General features: G+C 38.2%; 14 protein-coding genes across 14 annotated transcripts; 7 read left to right on the top strand and 7 right to left on the bottom strand.

Moving 5' to 3' along the window:
* Positions 1-137: 137 nt before the first annotated feature.
* On the top strand, positions 138-2,762 carry SOCG_03207 (EST1 family protein; the record flags this gene model as incomplete). The annotated part of the gene is made up of 1 exon (XM_013161695.1): positions 138-2,762. One exon carries the CDS (start codon positions 138-140, stop codon positions 2,760-2,762), a length of 2,625 nt encoding a protein of 874 aa, XP_013017149.1.
* Positions 2,763-4,149: 1,387 nt separating this feature from the next.
* Positions 4,150-5,019, top strand: SOCG_03208 (ribosomal protein subunit L7; the record flags this gene model as incomplete). The annotated part of the gene is made up of 1 exon (XM_013161696.1): positions 4,150-5,019. The coding sequence occupies one exon, from the start codon at positions 4,150-4,152 to the stop codon at positions 5,017-5,019; it is 870 nt and encodes a 289-aa protein (XP_013017150.1).
* A 126-nt stretch (positions 5,020-5,145) lies between these two features.
* SOCG_03209 (STE/STE11 protein kinase Byr2) lies at positions 5,146-7,373 on the bottom strand. The gene has a single exon (XM_013161697.1). The coding sequence runs from the start codon at positions 7,278-7,280 to the stop codon at positions 5,331-5,333; it is 1,950 nt and encodes a 649-aa protein (XP_013017151.1). The 5' UTR covers positions 7,281-7,373; the 3' UTR covers positions 5,146-5,330.
* Positions 7,374-7,530: 157 nt separating this feature from the next.
* Positions 7,531-9,506, bottom strand: SOCG_03210 (RNA binding protein Mlo3). Its single transcript, XM_013161698.1, has one exon. It carries the CDS (start codon positions 9,410-9,412, stop codon positions 8,822-8,824), a length of 591 nt encoding a protein of 196 aa, XP_013017152.1. The 5' UTR covers positions 9,413-9,506; the 3' UTR covers positions 7,531-8,821.
* A 120-nt stretch (positions 9,507-9,626) lies between these two features.
* Positions 9,627-12,380, bottom strand: SOCG_03211 (cyclin Clg1). The gene has a single exon (XM_013161699.1). It carries the CDS (start codon positions 12,021-12,023, stop codon positions 10,560-10,562), a length of 1,464 nt encoding a protein of 487 aa, XP_013017153.1. The 5' UTR covers positions 12,024-12,380; the 3' UTR covers positions 9,627-10,559.
* SOCG_05085 (uncharacterized protein) lies at positions 12,320-14,388 on the bottom strand. Its single transcript, XM_013162394.1, has one exon. It carries the CDS (start codon positions 13,238-13,240, stop codon positions 12,848-12,850), a length of 393 nt encoding a protein of 130 aa, XP_013017848.1. The 5' UTR covers positions 13,241-14,388; the 3' UTR covers positions 12,320-12,847.
* SOCG_03212 (transcription factor Scr1) lies at positions 13,659-17,407 on the top strand. The gene has a single exon (XM_013161700.1). The coding sequence runs from the start codon at positions 15,356-15,358 to the stop codon at positions 17,204-17,206; it is 1,851 nt and encodes a 616-aa protein (XP_013017154.1). The 5' UTR covers positions 13,659-15,355; the 3' UTR covers positions 17,207-17,407.
* A 109-nt stretch (positions 17,408-17,516) lies between these two features.
* On the bottom strand, positions 17,517-18,690 carry SOCG_03213 (prefoldin subunit 1). The gene is made up of 4 exons (XM_013161701.1): positions 18,464-18,690; positions 18,241-18,407; positions 17,808-18,139; positions 17,517-17,596 (listed from the first exon to the last, which is right to left on the bottom strand). Exons 1-3 carry the CDS (start codon positions 18,470-18,472, stop codon positions 17,977-17,979), a joined length of 339 nt encoding a protein of 112 aa, XP_013017155.1. The 5' UTR covers positions 18,473-18,690; the 3' UTR covers positions 17,517-17,596; positions 17,808-17,976.
* Positions 18,691-18,780: 90 nt separating this feature from the next.
* Positions 18,781-19,853, top strand: SOCG_03214 (fission protein Fis1). The gene has a single exon (XM_013161702.1). It carries the CDS (start codon positions 19,136-19,138, stop codon positions 19,613-19,615), a length of 480 nt encoding a protein of 159 aa, XP_013017156.1. The 5' UTR covers positions 18,781-19,135; the 3' UTR covers positions 19,616-19,853.
* SOCG_03215 (actin cortical patch component End3) lies at positions 19,142-21,267 on the bottom strand. The gene is made up of 3 exons (XM_013161703.1): positions 21,022-21,267; positions 20,870-20,946; positions 19,142-20,821 (listed from the first exon to the last, which is right to left on the bottom strand). Exons 1-3 carry the CDS (start codon positions 21,167-21,169, stop codon positions 19,934-19,936), a joined length of 1,113 nt encoding a protein of 370 aa, XP_013017157.1. The 5' UTR covers positions 21,170-21,267; the 3' UTR covers positions 19,142-19,933.
* An 88-nt stretch (positions 21,268-21,355) lies between these two features.
* On the top strand, positions 21,356-22,755 carry SOCG_03216 (ribosome assembly protein). The gene is made up of 2 exons (XM_013161704.1): positions 21,356-21,556; positions 21,773-22,755. The coding sequence occupies exons 1-2, from the start codon at positions 21,440-21,442 to the stop codon at positions 22,391-22,393; spliced, it is 738 nt and encodes a 245-aa protein (XP_013017158.1). The 5' UTR covers positions 21,356-21,439; the 3' UTR covers positions 22,394-22,755.
* Positions 22,756-22,898: 143 nt separating this feature from the next.
* Positions 22,899-23,815, top strand: SOCG_03217 (TRAPP complex subunit Trs20). The gene is made up of 4 exons (XM_013161705.1): positions 22,899-23,025; positions 23,075-23,157; positions 23,207-23,268; positions 23,375-23,815. The coding sequence occupies exons 1-4, from the start codon at positions 22,933-22,935 to the stop codon at positions 23,551-23,553; spliced, it is 417 nt and encodes a 138-aa protein (XP_013017159.1). The 5' UTR covers positions 22,899-22,932; the 3' UTR covers positions 23,554-23,815.
* Positions 23,816-24,042: 227 nt separating this feature from the next.
* Positions 24,043-24,789, top strand: SOCG_03218 (DNA-directed RNA polymerase I complex subunit Rpa34; the record flags this gene model as incomplete). Its single annotated transcript, XM_013161706.1, has 1 exon — positions 24,043-24,789. One exon carries the CDS (start codon positions 24,043-24,045, stop codon positions 24,787-24,789), a length of 747 nt encoding a protein of 248 aa, XP_013017160.1.
* Positions 24,786-25,476, bottom strand: SOCG_03219 (Sm snRNP core protein Sme1; the record flags this gene model as incomplete). The annotated part of the gene is made up of 4 exons (XM_013161707.1): positions 24,786-24,835; positions 25,100-25,175; positions 25,301-25,390; positions 25,438-25,476. 4 exons carry the CDS (start codon positions 25,474-25,476, stop codon positions 24,786-24,788), a joined length of 255 nt encoding a protein of 84 aa, XP_013017161.1.
* Positions 25,477-25,516: the final 40 nt, after the last annotated feature.

Here is a 25,516-nt window from a genome sequence, read left to right on the forward strand (position 1 = left end):
TTTCTTTACCAAAATTCGCAAAAGTTGGAAGAACTTCCACTCTATCTCCCTCGTTGTATTCAATTTGCCTTAGCATCTGAGCTACGGCAGTTTACATCAACGAAGGACGACTACTGTCAAGGGCAAGGTTCCTACATATGAGCGCCCGAGATTCATGTGATCCCAAAACACTTAGGAAGTTGTGCGAACAGAACTATGATAAAAGTACAGCACTTCTTTCCGTCTTAAAGGAGAGCTTGGTGAAACTTGGAAATGAGTTGGATTTTTTGATTGAGAAGAATCAAGCAGCACATCGTACTGGACACGGGAGTACAGTGGAAGGATCGAGAAGTTCAACCAAATCTAAGAAAAATGGTAATGGAGAACGATCGAAGAATTATAAGCGATCAGTGACGGAGGCGAATTCCGGGAAACTGGAAAATCGCAAGGAATGGAAGCAGCTCTTGTCTGTAAATTCTAAAATCGCTGCGCTTATGGGTGAAATATTACTGACAGATGTTTCATATTCTTTGGAGAAGGATACTTTGACTGCAATATGGACGAAGGTTCATTATCGGGTTATTTCCTTCTTGAAACATAAGATTATTCAGGCATCTAGGAAAAACAATATAGAAGTTTTAGGGTCACTTGTGACTCTATATTTTCATTATCTTGATACCTGCGTTCATTTCTATGTTTCTTGTGCCTTCATTTTAATTAAAGTCTATAGCTTGCAATGTCTTGAGCCTTTAGCATCCTACCTTGCTACTCAGCTTGCGTTCAGAACTTCGAAAAAGTCTCACAAAGCAAAGGTTAAATCTGGAAGCTCATTACGACAAGATACACTTTTGAAATCATTGTTTTCTTCTATCTTTGGGTTTAAGAAGTTATTTTCTGGTACTTTGAGTGTTATTCTTCAGAAAACGTCAGCAGTAGCTGCTTCTGATAAAGCTGCTTACTCACCGGCATATGTTAGTAGTCCTTTACTTGAATTAGCTCTACCTGACAAACAGGCACATTTTTTGATCGGCACTATATACGGTTCCCTGATTTATGTAGGCGATATCTATCGTTACCTGGCTCAAGCACGTTCACCTAAATTGCCCGATTATTCTATCGCAAAGAAATATTACCATATGGCTGCTTTTGCTGTTCCGAATTGCGGTATCCATTATCATCAGTTAGGTCTAATTGAAGTACAAAATGCTGATTCATCAGCCTCGAATTCTCCTCAAAATCATCATCAAGGATTATATAAAAGCCCATCCTCGAGCTCGCTTCTTTCATCAGAAGCCTCTTCTAGATCAATTGTCGATGATGCTAATCTGCTAGGAGTTTCCTCTTTCTTTTTAGCCTCTTTATCTCCGAATGGTATTGCTGCAAAGTGTGCCCGTAACAGTCTTCTCATTGCGCTGAAACGTATTTTAGGGAAACCAAATTTTTTTGACCCAAGTTTGGTAATGTACCAAAAGGATAATTCTCTCGTATCTTTATTCCTTCGTTTATATGCTTTGGCGTTTTCTGACTTTGATTGTATATCTCATACGAATTCCCTTGTAAAGCGAGTCCGGTTTTTATTATCTGATTCTTTGAAAAATGCTAGGGTATCCTATAAAACATTATTGAGGATGACTTATTGTGCGCTTGCTGCAAGATGTCTGGCATCGAAGCTGGGACACAGTGGTACAGGGGATGTAATTCAAAGATTTCCTTCTACGAATTTAGCTACACAAACTACTGTAATGTTTTTCGAAGTTCTTGTGGATGCAGCAAATGGCCAGCTTCCTTTGCATGCTTTAAGTGTTAGTTCTTTTAGCCAAGGTCAATCGCAGCCATACGGCATGCTTCTGCAGAATATAATTTTTTCTCCAATGGTTTTACCGATATGTACTTTGGTTTCTTTCTGCTTGAAGCATAGTGATATGTGGCTTACGAAGGAGATTCGAACTGGCTTATCACAGATTTACAATCGTTTCACTTTCTTCTTTGAAAATACAAAGCAAGAGTTGCCTACTGAGGAATGTCTAATTTGGAGTACTCAATGGGATGTTGGTTTGCCGTTTTTCTTTCCTATGCAACAAATATACGATGTCAATTATGACTTGTTGAAGTTGTTATCTGCAAACAAACTATATCCTTTAGGAGAGGAAGAGGACATTGAAGGCCAAAGATCTACCGAGGATAATGACACAATGGTAAAATTATCTATTGACTCTTTGTATATGTTACTGGGTCGTCATGCAAACACTCAAACTTCATCCATTTCGGTATCATCTCCTGCGACACCCCGTGGATTCTATCGATCTCTTGATTCAACTTGTGTAAATGCATTTCCTGCATCTTCTTTGCCTTCTGACCATTCTTCTCCTACGTCACCGTTCCATTCTGGTGCATCTTCTTTTGTACAGCCATCGTCAAGCATAGCAAGTCTGCAGTATGGTAGAATGGCTGACCCCAAACCCTCACAGCCCGTCTCACCATTTTCGTCTGAAAACCTTAGTCAGATGACGCGTTCAAAGCTTACTTCTGCTTTTGATGTTTCAACGGAAAAGGACATAGACAGACCAGATACACCGTTTTATGATTCTCATTTGCGTTCACGACCGGCATCAGTAGCGTCTGGAAGTGGACAAAATACACCAATGAAAGGAGAAAAAATTTTATTCAGACCCATTGGGAGTCCAAAGCCGCAGACACAACATCCTAGCGACACTTCCGATGTACAGCGTCAAGTATTTTTATCAGAACTGTTGAAGAGAATGATCAACATCAACAACACCTAAAGTTGCTTGTTATGAAACGACTTGTTTCCTTAGATTTGTATGGTGTACTTTTAAAGAAAGGTTTGTAGTTTTAAGGAACCAAATCAAGGATGGACATAGAAAACCTTGTATTGGTTTGCTACGATGATGAAAAAAAAGATTTCCTTTTTGAACATTTGAAGGAAAGAAATGTTGCTTCTGTTTGTTTTTCCGAAAGTTGTGCACGTAGAGGTGCTCATCTAAAAAAATGATAAGGACGTCGGTATTCTTGTCGTTGTAGATTATGTCAGTCATTTCTCGTTTATCTTGTTTATAGCCCGAAAAATTTGTCTTAGCTTTAAATTATAAGGCTAATTTGCATAGCTGTTGACACTTTGGTGAGTATGGGCATGATAAAGGGTTACCTACCTTCAAAGTATATATTATGTGAGTCATGAATCGAACGCATATGAATGGCGTATGGGTTTAAATTTTACACTCAATGATGGGTATATTGTATAACAAGCCCTAAGATCTACATTAGAATTTGGAAGGTTACTTACTATTCTACTTGCTTAAGGAAAACGTAACAAGTCTCCATAATTGTGCTGGAATAAAGGAAGCTGCTACGTGCAAAATGGAGAATAAATTGAAGAACAGATGCTTCTGTTTTAGAATAAATAGTATATGTTGATGTTCATTAGTTTTACTAGTCGTCACATGTGGGATGAGAGACGCCCTTGATAGAAATGCTAGTTAAAGTTGAGCTTTTCACTTTGATTGGAACAGTTGATTTAGCTTTACCGGTATGATTTAAGAAAACGTATACTTTAAAACTTTGTAATTATATCCGTCTAGTTTTTCAACCTTTTACATTGATGAGTTTCCAATGCATACATATGGAATGAATAGCTTGGTATATATCATAAGAAAATACTCTTTACAATTATATACCAAATAATACTATTAATACGAGAATTTTCGGGATTTACCAAGCGTAATTCTGATACAACACTAAATCTCGTACACCAATAAATGGTGCATTACGGTATACCACTTTAACCAATATGGTAGAGAATGATAAAATATATACAGTATTCAAACGATGTGCTTATTTCCTTGGAAAACCACCATCTGCTTTCAACTTTCTTACCCTTTGTTTACGGTGCATCGTTTGCTTTTTGCATTTTTATACTTTTTTATATATATATCCAAGTTCAAATTAGAGTTGGATGAGTAGGAGCCGATTGTAATTTGAGCTGTCTTGACGAATTTTTCAATCTTTTCGAATATAGTTCCTACATTTCATTTTTGGTGTATTTTAATCCTAAGTCTTACCGACCGAGCTTATAAGACACCGTTTTCTAAAAAGAGAACTCGTAAAAAAAAAAAACAATACACAATTGCGGAGTTGGCTTGTTTTGCAATAATGAGTACCTTTCATCTAAAAACTCGTCAAGTTCTGTATTCGATTGTACAACGTCGGGCATTTACTACGAAACAAAAGCTTGGAAAAAACAGCCCTCTTCCAGGATGGGATCCCCACTCTGAATACTTTCATCCAGGTCCTACGATGGCCCATCGTTTAGAAGAGCATATGAATGACACGGTTATGTCTGATGTTTTAGTAGGTACCTATAAACATAATGTTGATTTTGTGGATTCATCTCCCCATTTTCACGAACCAGCAGACCGTCTGGTTCGATGGAAGGGCGACAACCCATATTACAAAAATCGACCCCCTCGCCATTTTCGTGGATATAAACCCCTTCTTCCTTACAAGCGACCAGTTCGTCCAGAAAATCTCCCTAATATATCAAAAGTTGTCGTAAGTACTATGGTTAAAGAGGCCCTACAGGATAAGTCTCATCTGTTGAGTACTATTATGGCTTTTCGTTCTATTACCGGTGTTGAACCAGAAATAATAAAAGCTAGGAAAGATGTCTCCCCATGGAGATTGAGATCTGGTTTCCCTGTAGGAGCGAGCGTGACTCTGGAGGGTGAGCCAATGTATAACTTTTTGTCTGTTCTTTCCGAGTTAGTCCTACCTCAGCTTCACGACTTCAAAGGCATCTCTTCGACAGTTGGAGATCAAACAGGTAATATTTCTTTTGGTCTTCCCGGAAATGCTTTACCTCTTTTCCCCCAAATTGAAGCTGTATACGAAATGTATCCCCACTCTCTTCCCGGCTTTCATGTTAACGTCGTAACAAATGCCCAAGATACGCGATTGGCAAGGTTTGCCCTTAGCAGCTTAATTCCATTCAAAACGCGAAATCCTGAGGATGATGTTCAATAAGAGACATCAAGAATAATATCGCAATCGGGAACTAGCTACTGTTTTCAATACCTAATATTACTTTCCTTTTTAATATCAAACTATATTTCAGTTTTGGAATCCAATTTTTACAGTATAAAGAGAAGGTAGTAAAGAAGAAAGAAATTAATTATTAAATAATTTTGGTATAATTAAAAGAAAAGGAAATCAAAATATTAAAGAGCGACAATTCAAAAAAAATATATACAAGAAATTAACCAACGTCAACATGCATCGTAAAAATCGTAAAATTATTTGCTTCCGAAACGTAAAAAAAAACCAAATCCTTACATTCACTTTGTAATAAAAGGATGTTGCAGCAATTCCGAAGCGGTTGGTCTTTCATTACAATCAATGGCGAACGTTTTATTTAAAAAATCATGGACAGAAGGTGCCACATCAGGAGGATATTCAGGAGGAATGTTTTGTCCTATTTTAAAAATCGCTTGCATTTGATCACACGTAGGATACGGATGCTTGCTGGTAAGCATCTCGATTACTAAACAACCCAGCGACCATATATCAGTCTTTTCCGTATGTTCAGTTTGTTTAACCACTTCCGGAGCCATCCAAAAAGAGGAACCTTGTAAAGATTGACGAGAAGATACGTTCTTATCATCGGGATTTTCTAGCTCCAACTTTTTAGAAATTCCAAAATCAGAAATTTTAATTTTGCCTTTGTTATCAACCAAAATATTAGCACCTTTAATATCTCTATGCACGATACCTTTGGAATGAAGATATTGCAACCCTTCTAAAGTTTGCTTTATAAAATTTCTTACAAGGGGGGCCTCAAAACTTCCGTACATCTCAAGTAGACCGGTGACAGAGCCACCTGGAACATATTCCAAGAAAATATTCAGATATTCCGATGTTAAATTTGACCCAAGATATTGGACGATATGTTCGTGAGCCAACTCTTGCAGTAAATTGATTTCACCAACAAGAGAATTAAAAAGACTGGAATGAAGCTCTTTAGATTTTTTAAAATCACCTAGGCTAATTTGCTTAACGGCCATTAACTCTCCACTAGAGGCATTCATACCGAGATAAACTTGTCCGAAGGAACCAGATCCGATCAACGCTCCGCGAATCCATCTGACTGGTTCTTCCACTTCTTCGTCAGCTGGATTGGTGTCTTCACTTGTGGTGGTCGGAGTTGGCGACGCAGGGGTTATATGTTCTACAAACGTTGGAGAAGGGATTGGTGACGCTGAAGGAAGCGGAATGTTTCGTAGAGATGATGTTTGAATATTGGCCACTCCATGTCGTTCAGCAATTTTCTTTGAAAATGAAGAATTTTGTATAGGAGACGTTTTTAAAGCAGCACCAAGTTTTGCTTTGCTTTCGACGTCCAACATGGGAGTTGGCATAACTTTATTAGCATCTTTCGATTCTTCTAACGTATTGATTTTCAATGAAGACATCGATTTTAGAAACTCTAAATGTTGGCGCCGCAGACTTCTCGACTTTGGGAGAATTTCCTTTCCAAATGTACTTTCACGAGGTGGATGAATCTGTTGATTTCCTACAAAAGAATTGTACAGAGTTTTTTCTAATAACTTTGGCTGGTGCTCGGGGAAAAAGTGGGAAATTCGCGAACTAATAAGTTCACTTGGAGGTCTTTGAATGGATAAACAAGAAGCATTTGTTCTATCAGAAGGAAACAGAGTTTTCTGTATGTTTTCAGATAATAAAGAAGAAAACTTTTGTGGGCTACTAGAGCTATTTGGCAATGACTGAGAGGACTCTATTTCCCAGGATTTACGAAGATCTTCGAAAGAAGGACAAGTCTTGGTTTCCGAAACAATGATGAGTCTTTCTCTTTCTGGAGAAGAAGAATTATGGTATATCTCTTGAAAGGCTTCTTCAGTTATGGGCCTAACCTGACTACTCTGTGTAACACAGATAACATATTTGGCTTCATCTGGTAAGGAGAACTTTCGTAAAGCCAGATTCAGCGTTTCCCGATAATTCCCGAAAGACTGAACCGCCCGAGTTTGTCCATTGCAAGCAATAAATCGTAATATGCAAGGTTTAGGGGCATCTCGTAACCTATTTCGTTCTTTCAAAAATTCTTGACGTTTCTCACCATCAGTAATCCCAAGCTCTTCTAGTAATGGATGTGACAACCGCGCTAAATGTCGTCCTTCTATTCTATGCTGTTCGAACGCGTCAACGTATTCTCCGAATCCATTTTTTTTTAGCCATCCGCAGACTTTCTCTACCGAATAATTTTCCATGAAGTTTACCCGGCTTTAAAGGTTGAAACAGCTTCGCCTTCCCGCGAACGCTTTATACAAGTTATGTATATTACTGGCTTTTCGTTGATCGTGAGAGAAGGCTTGCCCATACCAACCACCACAGCTGGACTTGAAATAAGCCAGTTTGCTACACTTTGCAATCCTAATTGAGCACTGGACTGTACTTAATTTATACAAATCAAACCAAACCAACCATCTTCTTAAGACAGATATTGCTTCAAAAAACCTCCCTGATTTAATAGACTTGTAGATATAAATAAACAAGAATTTATTTTAGGTTATCTAATAAAGAAAACTAAATAAAACCACCTCAGACTCTCGCTGAGTACATATATATATGTAAAGAAATCGTCCCCTTCTTTGACTTCGTTGTATTAATAGAAAGTGTTTGAATAATGTATAGTTTGAAAACGTTCAATAAAAACAAACTATGTAATCGGTGTTTCATGGTTTAACAAGCAAATTTATAATCTACAGCACTCCTTTGTTCAACTAGCCTCATAACAGGTCTTTTAGAACAAACAAATTGGGTTTTATAAGCAAAAATTTTGAACTTCGTTTCACATGTTTGTTTTATCGGGTGTTTTACTTTCTCCCAACTCAACCTGATAAATGGATGGACTACAGTCCCCAAATATCCCCAAGCGGAAATCATAATAATGTTCGACCTGAATAGTCCAAAAATAGAAGACCAAAAAAAACCGTCGTTTTCGTTAGGATCAAAATCCGTAGGCAAGCGTTCGTTTTCCATCAAATTTACAAATTTCTCATCTGGAAAAGAGGAAGGTGAGATATAAACTATATATATATACTCCACGTAGTAAGAGCATGTCATTCACAAAGAACAAGTTCCACGAAAGAGCCACATACACCTCCTTTACACGTACAAAATTAAAGAAACGGCAAAGAGTCAACTTCAAATATTACGGGAAATCCAGATGTAACTTTTCAAAATACAAATCTGACAACCATAATATCAAAATCAATATCAGCTTTAACCGCAGTCGTAACTTAAAAAAATCAGACTAATGTGTGATATCACGGGAACGAGTCTATTAATGAAAAGGTAATGTATATCAATACACTCGCCGCACGCAGTATTAATCCACTAGCCGACTTTTGAATATCACTGAGCCCTTTTATTCAGAGTTCTACTAAAGACAAACATCATTATTGATTCACCGAACATGGGTCTTGTAACAGAAGCTTGAGTGAGAGGCAGGACAGACGATCCTTAAAAACTACTCAGACGAAAGGACTTTTCATAATGAGTCCAATTCATCATCAAAATAAATAGATAAAGAAATAAAATGTTTCATCGCGCCAAAATTTCCAAATTACAACATCATCCGTTTCCATCGATCAAGAGAGCCAAATGTAACATAGGTTTATATTCCAGTACTACTAAAGTTCGAAAAAAAAAAATCTTGAAAATAGTCCAAGCCAATTAATTAGGTGGGCAACAAATCGTAAATCCCTGATCATTTCTAAAATCTGATTCGTTTTCTGTTGATTATCAATTACTTGTTCTCGGTGTTCGATCCGAAGTAATCATCCATCTCCTTATCAAGTTCCTCAGCGGATTTCTTAGGTCGGTTGTTACCCTTGCTACGGCGAACGTTCCTTTTCTTAGAAGCCTTGGGCTTATTAGGAGTGTTCGCTTTAGCAGGTGCAACACGAGCGGCTAATGAATTTAGTTGACGGCTAGGATCAAGGATAATCTCAACTTTCATCTTTCTAGTACCATCAACCATGCGTCCTTCATATTGTTCGTAAGCACGAGTAGCGTCACCTTGACGAGAAAATATAACTGTAGCGATACCCTTAGAACGTCCATTTGGACCATATGCCAAGGACACACGTTTGCAAGGACCAATCGATTTTACAAATAGTTCTCTAACTTGAGCTTCTGTGACATCGGGAGGTAAGTTAGACACAATAATCTTCGACTCCTCGGAAATGACTGACTTTATCGTAGAAACTGTATCGTTAGAGGTTTTGTTTGCTTTGGAGGCTTTGGGCTTGTTAACACGAGAACGACGCTTTCTAATTCCTCCTTTGGGCTTCGATGCTATGATGGCATCCAATGACTGATCTAATTCCATAGACATTTTCAAAAAAGTTTAGGTATGGTGGTTGGTTGCTGTTACAAAATTTTGAAGCGCGCCTCAGACATCTCTCGTACGTGGGTAAGGGTGAGGCACGTGAATAGTGATGACTAACCACCAACAGTAAACAAGTTATTACGTAGATTATGTTTCCACCGTATTATCCTCATTGAGTTGACGTTCTTGGGTTACTATTAGCTACAACGCATCTACGATTTTTTTATAGTCTACTGATACAATTATTCAATTGATAAATAATATGAAACAGGAAGGAAAACAATTTATTTACTTATTTTGGTTTGACGATAATAGCATGGATATTTCGGAAAAAAGAACACTACCCAGGTCCTTTCATCAGCATCGTTCTGTACACTATCTCCAACTCATAGCAATCTAAGCATAATGATGAAAATAGTCTCTATATTTGATAGACGAAAGATAATAAAACATCAATAAGGTAGAGAACACATCTACTTTTTCTTATACCGCCATTCACATGTAGAAATGAATAGCCGAAAAGAAAGCCGAAAACGAAATTGCAAAACATGTTCTTTACCTATTGACAAGGGCGAGATCATAGAGATACCAATGCCATCAAGTAAACCATATTTTTTATGTAAATACAATCCTTAGAAATCGGAAAGCAAGTTGAGCTATTCCCAAACAGGAACAAAATAGATGACAATCAAAAGTTCGCAAAGGGTGGATAGCTCTTCAGCTAAAACAAACACAATTGCTTCCGACACTAGATAATATAAGAATTTTGTGATGAATTTTTTCATCAAGCACCTGAGAATTGACAGATAACGTATATAAAGTATCAGTATATTGCAAAATCTATATCGAATGAAAACGGTTTAGCCTGTGTTTGGATTCAATTAAAAAGGTGCTCATAATAAACCAATAGGAACAAAACAAAAGCAAACAAAAGTCCAACAAGTAACTAATACTGATATAAAGATTTTTTTACCAATTTTAGTTTTTCATTTTTTTTGGTTTTTTTTTCTTTCTGATACGAACTAGCACGAAAAAAAACAAGGAAAAACTGAGCGTCTTTCAATTCCTTAACCCGCCTAAGGAAAAAAGGAAAAAGTATAAAAAAAAAGAAAAAAATATAAGGCACCATGTACCCTCAACCCAGTAATGAATTCTAAGTCATAGCATAACGGGTGTACATTGGAAAGTATCCCACTTGGGAGTAGGGATAGTAATAATTGTAATCCGAGCAAGTACGGTTTACCGTTGAAGAATTCGTAGGGAACTGACCAGGGCCTTGAGATTGATCACGATGTTTATTGATATTGTCATTGTTGGAGGAAGTGAACAACGCATAAGAAGCACTCCACCATTCCCAAGCCTTATGACCACGAGATCCTGGGTTCAAGTTCCAACACATGCTTGTAAGCCAATCCTGTTCAAATTTATTAAGTAATTGGGTTCTGAACCCGGTGACTTGAGACCAGGATTGGTTGGTAAAGGTGTTGTCATCCAAATACTTGTTTGCTAAGATTAAAGCACTGGTAAGCAATGCACATATTTGGAAGAAGGGAGTCTCCTTTGTCCATTGGTTAAGGAATTCGGAAGACTGAGAAGCAGCATCCAAGCGATCCGAAATGTAGGATAAGGCCAACAAACAAGAGGCACGAGGAAGACGGGTTGAAGTCAGGACTTGCAAGACAAACTTACGGAAAGAAAAGACTAGATTAGGTAAAGACGTAGCCAAGGAATGCATTCTAGCATTATTAAGGAATCTCGCATAGAGTTTGCAAGTCATGATAGAAAGATATTCAACCATTTGGTCCATCTTGTAATCCAAGTTGGGAGAAACGCCGCCCGTGTAACTGATATCATCTTGCTCCATGGCGTTTGGGTCTGCTTGGTAATGAGGAGACATGCGCTGACCAACAGGAGGCGCAACATTGCAGACGCTTGTTGGATCGTAGCGGTTGCCCATGGTTGTAGGGACGTTTGTGGAAGCAGCGGGATTGACAGCCTGGGGAGGAACAGGGCAATTCACGGTACCGACATTTGGTAAAGAATCATAATAAGTAGTCCCACGGGAGCCAGGGATTAAGGAGGAATATGAGACTTGACCAGAAGGGTTCAACAACATGGGGTTTCCAAGAGCAGGATTTTGGGCAGGAGGATGATAAGCCAAAGGATACTTCTCAGGAGCTAGATAACGTTGAGAAGATTGGGCAGGAGCAGGGACGGACTGTTGGTAAGATGGCCAATAGTAATTAGAAGGGGCAGTGGGAGCAGGAGGAGGGATACGTTGTTGTAAACGGTGTTGAGAAAGAAAAGGAGCAGCGGAAGCACCCGAAACACCGTTGTTTTGGTTGGAAGAGGTACGGATATGATGGGAGGAAGAGGTAGAAGAAGGGATGGAGATGCCCGACTTACCTGGAATCGAATCGGGCACAGAAACGCCAGGCAAAAAGGACGGACGACGCTGGCCAAGTCCGTACATGGGAGTATGGCTCAACAGAGCAGCAACCGATGCAGCAGAGTTTGCATTGTTGCTAGACAAAACGGGGGCAAACATACCAAAGCCGGGGGCAGCCGCAGAAGGCTGGGCTTGCGGGCGATTAGTGTGCTGGTAAGAGAAAGCCATTGTCGAATCAAGAATGTTTCCAAAGAAGAGGGAGAATAAAAGAAAAAGGACAACAAGGCAGAAAGCGCTTGAAGAAGAAAGAAAACAAATTAAAATCTTGAAACTGGAAAACAAATGGATGAAACACGCTTCCACACACTATCTTTGCAAATCCCGACTTAGAAATGCTTGTTCCGCTTGCGAATAAGACGAGGCTTAATAAAAAGCTCGACTGTAGCAAAAATCTGCTTAAATAGAAGGGAAAAATATAGAAACCTTCCAAAGAAAGAGTTTTTGAGTAGTTGGTTGTGCGCAGGAAAAAAGGGCGCGTACCAACAATGAAATAAGGAAACGTGAATTTCTAGAATAAAATATTCCGAAAAACTAATAGATTACAAATAACGCAGTTTAGCGAGGTTGAAGAGACGAGGGAGAATTGAGGAGTGGATGATTAAAGAGAGGCTCGCTTGGAGAATAGAGTGAGAAGGAAGCGAAGAGGGAGGATGTTTTGAAAGTGGAAACAAGTAAACAAATAAACAGACAAAAGAAAAAGCAAAGTGGAATGGGAGGATATATATATAAGAGAGAGAGAGAGAGCGCGCGAGAAAGAGAGAAAGAAAAGAAAATTACCAAATAAAAAAAAAAAAAACTGTTTTCTTTAAAACTAGAAAACTAGTGCTTGGAAGAGAAAGAAAAAAAAAAAAAAAAAAAAGTGCCAAACTAGAAACAAGGTAAAGATGAATACAAAAGAAAAGATGGCAGAGAAAGAAATAGAAAAAAAAAAGTAGATGAGAGAGAAAAAAAGAGAGTGTGTGTAAGAGAGGAGGTGAAACTAGAGAAGAGTTTCAATGGGGTCGGGAGAGAAAGCAAGAAATCCCAAAGATCCAATCCAAAGAGGATGATGAATGGAAGCAAGAAGAAAAAGTCGAAAACGACACGAGGGACAGAAGCAATCCCAAGAAACAACAAACCAGCCCAAGAAAAGGCGATTTGAGTAGAGGTTGAAGCCAAGTGGAAGAAGGCTTTTGCTGTAATGTTTTTGTTTGGTTTGGAAATGTAAATAAACCATCAACATGATCTAAGGGACTCGCTTTCAGAAATAGCAATGCGGTGCATAATTCGGTATAGATCGGTCGAGTGCGATGGAGGGAAAGCATACCAAGATGAAAAAGAGAGTGCGCGAGAGTTTGCAAGAAAAACAAAACAAAAACAAAAACAAAAACAAACCCAAATTCCATAATCCACAGTTTTATAATCTGTAATTACATTTATTAAAAAGCATCTCTATTTAAAAACAAAACAAAACAAAAAAAAAAGTCCATTTTCGATCGATTTGCAATTTCGGTTTCACCAAGGTTTTTTGTTTATCTCGGCATTCCTGTTTCCTCGGTTAGGGTTGTCTGTCCCGAAAGCCGAGCGAACCATAAGCACAAGGATTCCTCCAGATTCCTCCAGACAGTTGGAGCTGCTCCACTCTATCGCTGTGCTCCATATCGATTGCGTAAGAGTCAGATCATGGCTAAATGAGTTACCGATGCATTGCAAGTCGGTAAATGGCATTGGAAAAGACAAGAACACTGCGTAATAGTTGGTGTGGAAGAGGAGTAGTAGTAGTAGAAGGGAGCAATAGACATAGCAGAGAGTAAAGCAGAGCAAAGCAGAGCATAATACTTTTTGGTTTTCAATTCATCTCTCGTCTCTTGAAAAAAACAAAACTATTCATTCGTTTGAATTCTCTTTATTCTTTAGAATTCTCCTACCCACTTTACATACTTTACCTACTTGTTTTTACTTTTCTTCCCACCCATACCTTTCTTTCCCTTTCCCTTTCCCTCTTTTACCCGGTGGGTGGATTATTCTCTCTCTCCATACTCTCTCACCTCTACTACCTACCGACTGCATCACATACCACTCCACGGTATCCTTCGGTATCCTTCGGTACCCCAGTCTTATTTCATTTACCACACTCTTCTTTTCCACACTATCCTTCCTTGTCCTCTTTTGCTCTATGGGGATATTGTAAGGGAATCGCCACCTAAAAAAAAAAGCAAGAGAAAAAAGAAAAACCCATCGTTCTGACTAAAGCCTATTTGCTTCTCCGCTTTTACCCACTTTTTGTCTTTATCCATTCAGGTGTCCCCGACAATCTACGTAGCTTAATTCTCTCATATAAAAGAGGATCATTTCCCAGTCGATTGATTCCCTTTTTCTCAAACATTTACAAATATTGGGCATAAAACGAACTGGTTTACGGATGAGAATCCTTTACTAGAAGGATATATTATTTATCTCGAAACTTTTTCTTTTTCTTTCTCTTCTTTTTTTTTTATTTTTTATTTTTTATTTTTTTTGACACGATAAGTAGTCTGGTTTTCGTCGATATTCCTATCCTATTCTATTCTACTCTACTCTATACTATTACTACTACTATCTTCTTTTACTTCTCTATTACTTGGTCTATTTATTCTTATCCTTGTCCTTTTTATTATCATTTTTATTCTTATAATCAGTCGCTACTAGTGCTGCTATTATACTAGTGCTTTACTAGTACCACCACTAGTACTACTACTACTATTCCTACTACCGCTACTGCTGCGGTTACTGCTACTACAGTAATACTACTACTACTACTACTACTACCACCACCACCTTTATTACTACTTTGTGGAAAAATCTTTGAAAAACAAGACAAGACAAAGCAGAAACGTATTTAATTTTTTTTTATAATTAAATATTCTTTGTCTTGATTCTTTTTCTTTTTTTTCCTTGTTACTTTTTCCACAATTCTATATTATTGCATTGCATTGTGGAAACCCGCTTTGGATCCTTTTTAACATTTCAAATTTAGTCGCGCGTGGTTGATTTGATTCCAACGATCCTTTTATTTCAATTTTGAAATCGTTAAACGCTAGTTTCACCTTTCTTTTTCTATTTTTCTTTCTTCTCTTTTGTTGTTGTTGATTCTTTTTTTATAACTAAAAAGCGCAAAAAAAAAAGATAATTAAAATTACGTCCCGTCAATCGTTAATTTTCTTTTTCTTTTTCTTTTTGGGTGTTTAGACGTTTTCGATTTCTTTTCTCTTTTTTTATTTTTTTGGAAACAAACACAAACCAAACCAAAAGCGATCCATCACACGCCTTTACCCTTTGACCTTTTTTCATTCAAACCTTTTCTATATTTTACTTTTCCTTTTTCTCTTTTGGTTCGCTTTTCTTTTTTTCCTGCCTCTTCTCTTTTCGTTAATTTATTAACTGGCTCCTTGACCCTTTTTTATTTTATTGTATTATTTTCCTTTTTTTTTTTTCTTTTTGGCTGTATATTCCGTTTTCTATTACGTCGATCATAATTTATCATGTCCGATTCTTCTGTCAATACTAGCGTTGAATCTGCCAGCGTTCCTACTTCGTCGTCTTCCCCGAATTCTCATGCAGCTCCCTCTAATCCTAACTCCAACTCCAATCCCTCTTCCAATTCCAATTCAAATTCGAATCCCAACGCTAACGCCAACAAGGCTGCCCGCACAAATGTGAAAAACCCTGACGCTCCTCGTCCCTACAAATGTCCTCTTTGTTCAAAGGCATTTTATCGCCTGGAACACCAAACCCGTCACATTCGTACTCACACCGGTGAAAAGCCTCACGCTTGCACCTATCCTGGATGTTTAAAACGCTTCTCTCGAAGTGATGAACTAACTAGACACGCTCGTATTCACACTAACGGAAGTTCCCGGAGAAATAATGCATTGGCCAATTCCGCCAATGCAAAACCTTTCGATCCTTCTTCCTCCCTCCATCCTACCCCCGACCCTTCTTCTGTCACTTCTTATAATTCTTCCAACAATCTTCCTGCCCTATCCCTACCCAACGCCCAAACTTATAATTCTCCAATTCCTCAAATTGGTGTTACCTATGCTTCTGTCCCTAATCCCGTCTCCACCGTCCCTGTCGCCTTCCCTTATCCCTGCCCTGTCTCTTCTTCCGCTTCTACTCAACCTCAACATGCTTTTGTTCCTACCTACAATACAACCAACCAGCCTGTCGGTGCCCCCATTTATCATCAGCCTCAGCCTACCGCTTTCGATTCCCTTCGTGCCAATTATCCCAGAGCTCCTGCCCCTCCCTCGGCACTTCCCGGTTATCCTCAAAAATCAGAGTCCGACACCAATTTGTCTTCTATGAACGAAATGTACTTGTTGGCTTCTGCCGCCGCTAACCAACTCGATTCGGCTGCTGGTGCTCCATCAAATTCTATGTATAATACGTCTCCCAAGCAACCGATACCAGATTCTTCCTCCGCTTCTTTGCCTTCTTTATCCAGCTTCGCTTCTCCCACCAAGTTTCCAAATTCGTTGGGAAATCCCCCGCCATCTTCTTCCGAGTCGTCTCCAAATCACGCCGGCCTTCCAGCAAGCCGCTCTTTCGCTAACGGCTTTCCCTTAAAGCAACCTAATGCTTCCTTCTATTCCGGAGCTTCTTCGCACACACCATATTTACCACCCAGATCCAGTAGTAGCACTTCTCTGCACTCAATGTATAGCTTTGTACCTAGTACACATGCTCCCCCATCCTTGAGATATGCCCACTATAATCACGCCCCCTATTCTCGTCCAAGTATATCTGCAAACGAAGAAGAGCCCTTTAGCGGTTCTGATTTCGCTTATAACCGTTATCAGCGCCGTTCACGGCCCGGTTCTCCCTGTAGTACTGCTCCTAGTAGTCCTACATTCTCAATCAGAAGCTTTAGCCCTACCCCTGATGTAACCCCTTTAATGACACCCGCTCATTCTCCAAAATTGAGACCGACCGACCCTGACTCTTCTTTTGTTCAGTTACCTACTATTAGATCTCTTTCTCTTCGCCCTTCCCAACCTCCCGTAATTCCTCCTTTGGAGTGTGATCCGAATTCCCTGTCTTCCTCGACACCTTCTTCGGCGGCCGTATCTCGTACCCCGTCTTCTGTCTCTTTGAGTGGATTGTCGAGCGCTAGTGCAGGTGCAAAACCTTCCAATGCTTCCAATGTTGGACCCGTACGCATTTCTTCAAATCGTCGAATACGTAAAATTTCGTCCTCCTCTCGTTTGAGTGTGAATAATTTGCTGTCTGCTTCTCCGCCATCACCCGCATCTGCTTCTTCTGCTAAATCATCCTATACTATGCCGCCGGCGTTTTCTATAGGACCGTTAACGCCTCTTACAAAGCAGTAGAGATCCTGTAATGTCTATGCTCGATATGAAATTGAAAGATTGAGGGAAATTTGTTATCTACAGTTTTGTATTTTTATTTTATTATCTTTATACTTTATTTTTGTGGTCTTTTATTTTAGTTGTATTTACATGTTTTCTATAATGAATAGGGTGTTTGTCGATTATCATGAAACTACTTCAGCAGTATTATTTATTCTTTCGGTATTTACAGTCAGTCTTATTCCATTCATCACCTTGTCTTTTTATTCAGGTGTCCAAGCGTACTACATTTTCATTTTAAACTTACTACTACATTATCATACCGTATACGTTTTACATACAAAAAAGAAACTTCTCATTCAACTCTGTACATAAATGAATATTAACAAACTCTAAACGAATCTAATCCTTCTAAAAAATATTTGTTAGCATATGAGAAAGAGAATGAAGGAAAGCAAAAGAAGCTGATCTAAATTCTCAGACTGACGTGCAAATCAGTGAATTATGTATCAGCATAGTAAGCTCAGCGTGAACTATGCATATTCAGATCATCAAAGAATTTTCTGCATAAAGAAAAACAAATAAAACAACTTCTCTTTGCTATACTTACTGAACGACATACCTGTTCATAAAGTATTTGGATCTAAATAAATCCATTTTGAACATTTGTATAAGAAGTAAAGAAACAGTCACATAGTTTGTTCTTGCATGACGCGAACAAAACGCGACGCGAAGTTAAATTAAAAAAATGGAAATCCTTCAGCGCAAACACATAGACTCAAAACTTGCTGTTAAACGGCAGATTCTTTCATTTTTTGGAGATGAGCATTGGCATTCAGTGTAGTAGTTTCGTGGTACTCTTTTTTCTTTCGTAAAGAATCAATGTCTTTTTGTAAACCGGCAATTTCCTCATCTATAGTTTTCCGAACCGAGTCCAAATCTGTACGAATAAACCTGTAGCAAGATAGTTAGTACAAGTACTAAATGCATGACAAATTAAGAGTAAAGCCTGTCAGTCTTTGTGGTATCTCTACAAAAAAGGAATATTAACATACATTTTTCCAACACCACCATAGACAGCGGCATCTTTTCCAACACCGTTCAATTCTTTCTTTGCCAATTCCTTAATTTTTAAAGAGCGTTCTTTTGCCGTCACCTGCAACAATATCGATCGTAATTGTTGTTGCGAATCTACGGCCTTCTCTTGAATCTGAGCTGCCAGCTTGAATGTTTTGTTAACAACAAGAATTATTCTTAGACTCGCAAGAGGTTTCTTACCTGTTCCATTGTTGAAAACAATATAACCTGAAGATTTGTTCAGAGGACCTAAAAAGTGAAGTTTAATCTTATTTGACCGAAGAAAGAAATCAGGAATAGACAAACGAAACCAAATAAAAATGTTAAAAACAATCCCAAATGACTCTTGATATTTCGTTTCTTGCAGAGGGAACTAACAGAGAATTAACCTGCACTTGTCAGTAACAGGTAGTTTAGGGAGGATTTGATATATATTCTTATATATGATAATAACAAAGCGCAGTGCAAAGTTGGGTTTATACAAGACTGAGAAGGAAAGCTTTAGTTTTGTTTTTTATAACTTAATATAAAGATACTTAAACATATTTTTGTCGTAGAAGAAAAGTAAATTGTGCAGTTAGAGCGATATTTGTCTTAAAATTTTGAAATAAAGACTTGCCGCGAACCAAATTCTTACTCTTATATCAATCGGCATTTTTTCAAAGTTTTTTAATTCGGATCTTTTTTTATTATATCCTCTTCTATTCAGCCTTTTCTTTTGTTTTGTTATATTCAAAGAGGCTTTTCTCGTTCATCATTCTTGAAGTACAGCTTTGGTTTCACAGTCTACATTCGACTAAAATCGATACCTCACATTTTACAAGCTACCTCTTTCCAAATTAGAAAGCTTTTTTTCATATTTAAGTTCCTATTATGAGCGGACAAACGAGCATTCATTTGCCAGAACCTTCTGCAATCCAAAAGCCAGTTCCTATTGAGGAATTCTTACAGATTAAAGAGCAGTATGATTCAGAACATCCGCTAATCACTCTACAAACTAAATTTAATTTGGCCTGGGCTCTCGTTTGCTCAGAAAATCTTCAGCAAGTTCAACAAGGTCTCACTTTGTTCTGCACTGTCTACCGAGACTTCCCTGAGCGCCGGTTGGAGACTTTATACTACATTGCACTTACTCAATATAAAATTAAGCAATACGAAGAATCTCGTCGGTACCTGAACATGCTGCTCGCCAAGGATCCTTCAAACCCCCAAGCGTTGCGGTTGAAGTCTTTGTTGTACAATGCTGTCACAACGGAGGGATACATTGGGATGGCCGTTGTGGCAGGAGCAGTTGTTTCTGCTGCCGCATTAGTCGGTTGGGCTTCTAAGCGTATGTTTTCTAGACGAAGATAGTGCTTACGAAATGCTTTCAACATTAATGATGTCCTTTTCTGTTCTTTTCTTTTGATGAATTTTTACTTTCCTTGTACCGAATTAATTCCCTTATAGTCAAGTTTTGTGGTGACGCGAACTTTTTCCTCATGTATGACTTTTTTCCCATTTTGTGGATAAACGCATTAAAAGTTATTTTAAATAAATTTATATAGCTTTCAAGTTAACTAAATGCCAGTATTACATCTTTCAATCGTATACATAAAATTTTCATCAAGAAACGTGTAAGCAATCATCCTATTTCTTTTACAGAGGAAACGGGGGCCGCAAATAAAAGGGCTAGCTTCCTCGTAGCTTATTCTCCAAATTCACTATATCTCTCTTCTTTCCCTCTAATTGTTGTTGCAAGGTAGTGGCATGTTGCTCCAATTTCTCCAAATTGCGCTCAACCATTGAATAGTCAGGATGAAACCTTCCCGCTTTGAGGTTGGTAAGCACCTTTGTCTTGTAATCCAAAACTTTTATCAAGTCTCTTCTTACAAGATCAGAACGGCCCTTGGCAAGGCTACTCTCGTTCACCTCTCTCTCTAAAGATCTAATTCTACTCTCTAAAGTAGATAATTCGTTCCGCAATCCGACGATTTCCCAATCAGAGTCTCGTACGTCTTTGGGAGCCTCTAAATCACTCGTTGGACGACGGACGGTTGAAGGAGAACCCACAGACTGCGATTCTCGCATAGTACGTGAAGGGTCATTAGCGTGGAGATTGTAGTCTATATTCCCCTTTTTAAAACTTGCGCGAAGACCAAACGGAACTTCATTAGGTATTCGGAACCCTTTGGAACGCTGAGTGAGAATATGTAAGAATACCAAACACTGATCCTTGTCAATGGTTTCAGATCTTTGCGGGTTTACCATATCCCATGCTTTCTGGATTTGGGAGCGAGGTATTCCCAAATGATCGTAAACGGGAGCAAAAGCATTGTACAAAACGGCACCATACTTATCACAGTGTGAGCTATATACATCGGAATAGCTCATTCGATCGGAAGGAGCCATATACCAATCGAATCCGTCTTTCAAAATACTGTCTTCAGGATCATCTGTGTCTTCATAATCGACTTGTGAGTCGCCTCCTCCTTGAAGGGCTTCACGAGCAGCTACTAAATGTTCCTTAGAGGGAGGAACTAATTCTTCTGGAATACTTGAAGGAACATCCGTATATATCTGAAGTTGTTAGCAACCTCAATGGCTTCATTATGAAATGTCATGTACCCCATTAATAATATTGAAGATAATCTTCATAGCAATACAAAATTCATCAAAATCTAAATTCCCATCATCGTCGATATCTTGAATATGAGACACAGTTAGCCATTTTGCGTCGTGAAACTCTGTGAAGTGTCATTCACACTGCCGATACCTACCAACCAAATCCCAAAGCTTAGCTAGTTTTTCATTGTCAAGTCGACTACTTCGGAGGACACCGTAAGCTTTTTCTCCTGAAATGTAACCAGCTTCTGGACGTAGACTACGGAAGATTTCCCAAAACTTGTTTTTCTCCTCAGGATCCATCTATTTAAAATAGATTTACTTAGATAAAGACGCTACAAAAGGTTATCCGACCTATTTTCTTTGAATAATGAAGAAAAGCAATTTAATATCAATTCACGGTTTTGTTTACTTAGTGAGTTCCGTGGTATTACCGATATGTTCGGTCCTTCCGAGGTTATGGGTAAGGGTGGGGCGGGTAGTCTTTACGAAAAAGAAGGAAGCTATTAGTTCTTGGTTGTTAAAAAGTTTCACCTCTGCCAATACCAGATTATTTGGAACAAATACTAGAAGATGCCTAGATCACGGAGGTCAAAGGTCGTTACCCTTTCACAGACCGAAAAGAAAGGTCATGAAGGCAAAGCAATGCTGTTTGGCGGCATTCAAGAATCTTTAGACAAGTTTGACTTTGTAAGTAAACGCCAAGGACAAGAGACAAACAAGAGTAAATTAACAGTTGCTCGTATTTCATGGGACTTTTAAGTGACTTTGTTTTGCAAAAGAGATTGTATAGAAAGGAAGTTGGTCATCGCACAAGAAAAAATTCACTTTTGCAAAAGACCCCAGGAAATAGTGTTCTCCGATTTTTCAAATATTGAGTAAAATGCTGTTGCTAACTTTTGTCAGATGTGGGTATTCGATGTTGCTAATATGCGTAATACTTACTTGAAACGTGTCCGCGATGACTGGAAGGATAGTCGTATATATATGGGTAAGACAAAGGTTATGGGAAAGGCTTTGGGATACACCGCTGAAGAAGAGCACGCTGAAAATGTAAGTCAACTTTCCAAACTCCTTCATGGAACTGTTGGTTTGCTTTTCACCAACAACAAACCTGAAGATGTAACTGGCTATTTTGAATCGTTTGTCCAAAATGATTTTGCTCGTGCTGGCTCAGTTGCTCCTTTCACTTTAGTCATTCCCGCTGGTCCCGTATACTCTAGAGCTGGACAAATTCCAGCAGAAGACGATATCCCTTTGGCTCATACTTTGGAGCCCCAAGTACGTCAAATGGGTATGCCTACTATATTGAAAAACGGTGTCGTTACTTTGCTTGCCGATTTCACTCTTTGCACAGAAGGACAAGAGCTTGATAGCCGTCAAACCCGTCTGTTGAAGCTTTTTGGTATCACAGCAGCCGAGTTTAAGGTAAAATTACTGGGTATGTATACCAAGAAGGACGCTTCTGTTCAAATTTTTAAAAATGAACAAGATTCTGGCAATAGCAAAGATATGGACATGCAATAAAGTGTTAATTTCTTTTCTTTTGTATCTACATCTATCAATAAAAAGCAGCTGGGACACGTGGATCCTTTTTTCACCCAAAGTCGGTTTTGCTTGTGGGTTATTTTTGCATCAAGTTTACTTATTTGGAATTTAAATTCAGCAAATGCTTTTTGAAAATTTAATTTTGGAAAAATGGATTTTTAGAAAAGGAAAAATAAACTTATATGGATAGGCAAACAGTCTGCTGGAGAATTCAGGTGCTTTTAATTTTTACAAGCACTACTCTTAGCTAGACTATTTAATTTCTCGGGATATTAAGGTATTTTATTGAATGGTGTTTTTTGAATAAATAGAGATGAGTCGTTCTCCACGGTAGAAAAGTGTTTGGTCGTAAGAAAGTTAAACAAAAATACGTTTACAGTAAACAAACATAGTTATGGATTAATTAAATGTTCTGAGTAATTAAATTTTTGTTCGAATCGCGTAGGAGACGTTAAGAAGACTCGATCTTACAAGTTCAACAACCCCATCGTTGTGCATTTTCCTTTACCAACGATAAAATGAATATGGCAGCCTATGTAGCCATAATAGGTACAAAGGACAATCCGGTGTACGAATTGGAGATAGGGGGAGGAAGCGAAAAGCAAGACAAGGTAAATGAAGTTTGAGTAGTGTTTATTGATGATTAACTCTTCATATTAGAGCTTGGGTGCGCACTTGAATCAATTTATTGTGCATGCAAGTTTAGACATTGTAGAACAAGTTCAGTGGACTAGCAATGCACTGTAAGTGTTTATTTTTTACAGAATAATCCTTCTCTAATGAACTTTGTAGTTATGTCAGATCTATTGATCAATTTCACGAATTGTACGTTTCGGCCTATATTACCCCATCCAGTAAGTATTTATACTGTTTCTATTGTCTTTCTTCTCAAATACAAGCTCGTTATCGAGAAAACTGAGGTAGACAAAGTTGTTGCCAGTTATTAACTTTTACATCCAGATATGAAATTTATGCTTCTTCATCACCCTCAAAGCTCCGATGGTATAAAGATTTTTTTTCAAGAAATTCATGAGCTGTATATTAAGACTGTCATGAATCCTTTCTACCAACCTAATGAATCCATCAAATCACAAGCCTTTGACTTACAAGTTCGGTCGCTGGCCCGGAAACTGTTGTAAAAATAATCCCTTACTCCTTTGATGATCTTATTATGGAAAAGATTTATTTTGTATATGAGCTTGTTAGCAAACAACTCTATACACAAGTCGATACACTACGATGTTCATAACGACTACTTGAGAAACCAATGCATAGAGAACTTTTCATTTAAATCTTTAGCTTGATTCAATAATCAGAGTCACTCTTGTTGAAACTTTCACTTCTTTAGTCTTAATTGAGGATGTACTAGATGGTTACTGAAACTCATTTTGAAAGCGTCACTGACCACATTGCAAGTAAGCAAATAATTTTATGATTAATCTAAACAAAAAGAAAAAATTGTAAGTTTTTTCATTCTTGAATTATTCCTCAGCTTTTCACATCAGCATACAAAACTGTTTACCATTTGTTACCTGGTATTTGTTACTTGATGCGACCTGAAAATGTTTTGCGAAACCACAATCCCAGGTTTTACAAATTTCACAAAAGTCACCACCACCCGACTGGACATGGCGAAATTAAGTGAATTGGCGAGCGACCACAGCTCTGAGGAGGAATCAGAAGTGTCCAGCGCAGAGGAAGTTTCCTCTCATTCTCCTGACGTTTCGGGTGGAAAGAATAGTAAGAAGGGAAATCAAACCAAATCTTCTGAAGCAGATGATTCAAATTCTTTAAACGATTATGTTCGTGCTGAAGGAGAACCTGTTGTGACAAAGGAAGGATTAGATAATGAATCCGGTGTTTTCTTGGTTCGTTTACCACCTGACATGGCATTGGAAGATATAACAGATCTGAACTTGGGAGGAAAGCCTTCAATAGCTGCAAACTCATCTACCGCGGAATCTTTCCAGATACGCCAAGAATCTCTTGGATCCGTACGTCTATTTGTGCCTGATGAAAAAGGATCATACTCTGCAAGTGAAATAAGAACAGGTTACGTCGTGTCAGAGACACCTAGAATTGTTTTGAATGGAAGTTCTAAGGAAAATGACCAAACAACTGATAATGCTGATGGAAAAATCCCTCAGGTCAAAAATTTAAAACAACATTTCCGACCTATTGGAGCTGTATACACTACATCATCTACCGAAAAGACAGTTCCTTCTACAAGTGCTGCTGAACCTACAGAAGAACAAAAGGAGGAGCGACCTGAAAGTAAAAAGAGATCACGAGATAAAAAGGAAAAGGGAAATGAGGATAAGGAAAAAGACAAGAAGAAAAAGCACAAAAAGTCAAGTAAAAAGGAAAAGAATTAGATTGCTCGAATAAGTGTAATATTGTCGCCTTTGAGTAAAATCCGACCTTGACGTTTAGTGTTAGTTACTGCATTCATTAATCAATCAATAAATTTTGGGTTTTAATGGGATTGTGATTGTGGAAGCATTGTCGGCCATAGCAATAGTAATAAAGTCCATCAAACAGTATAAATTCTCAAAAGTATGGACATGTTACGATAATCATTCGGGACCATAAGTACCACCATGTTTAATTCTTGTTTTACTTGGTGTTGAGCTAGATGGCTTTCATTTCCAAATAAAAATCTCAAACCCACATTGCAAAACTTACCTATTTCACGTCGATTCTGTTTTGTATCAATCTGAACAGCATCATCTAAAATAATATTCATAAATTCATCGAATCCCTAGTATATGTTAGTAAATAGAAGATAATACATTTTTGGCAGACAATTGCTTAAAACAGCTCTGCATGATTTTTGGGAAATTCAGCTAGAGACGCGTTTTCTTTGAATTTCAATGGTAATCATACCCGAATTTGTCCTTCAATTCGTAAATCTACTTGTTCAAAAAGCCATATTTCTACTGGAGTATGTTGCTGTAACAACTTGAATACAAAGTTCTTAAAACCACCGTTAGACTACAAAATCAGTATAACTTTGGACATACGATAGGGGGAATCATAACTTTTTGAACACGTCCTGACATTTTGAATAAAAATTTTCCCTGTGAAACCCGAAAATGTAGA

Source organism: Schizosaccharomyces octosporus, assembly GCF_000150505.1.
Source record: "Schizosaccharomyces octosporus yFS286 unplaced genomic scaffold supercont6.1, whole genome shotgun sequence".
Lineage (NCBI taxonomy): Eukaryota > Fungi > Ascomycota > Schizosaccharomycetes > Schizosaccharomycetales > Schizosaccharomycetaceae > Schizosaccharomyces > Schizosaccharomyces octosporus.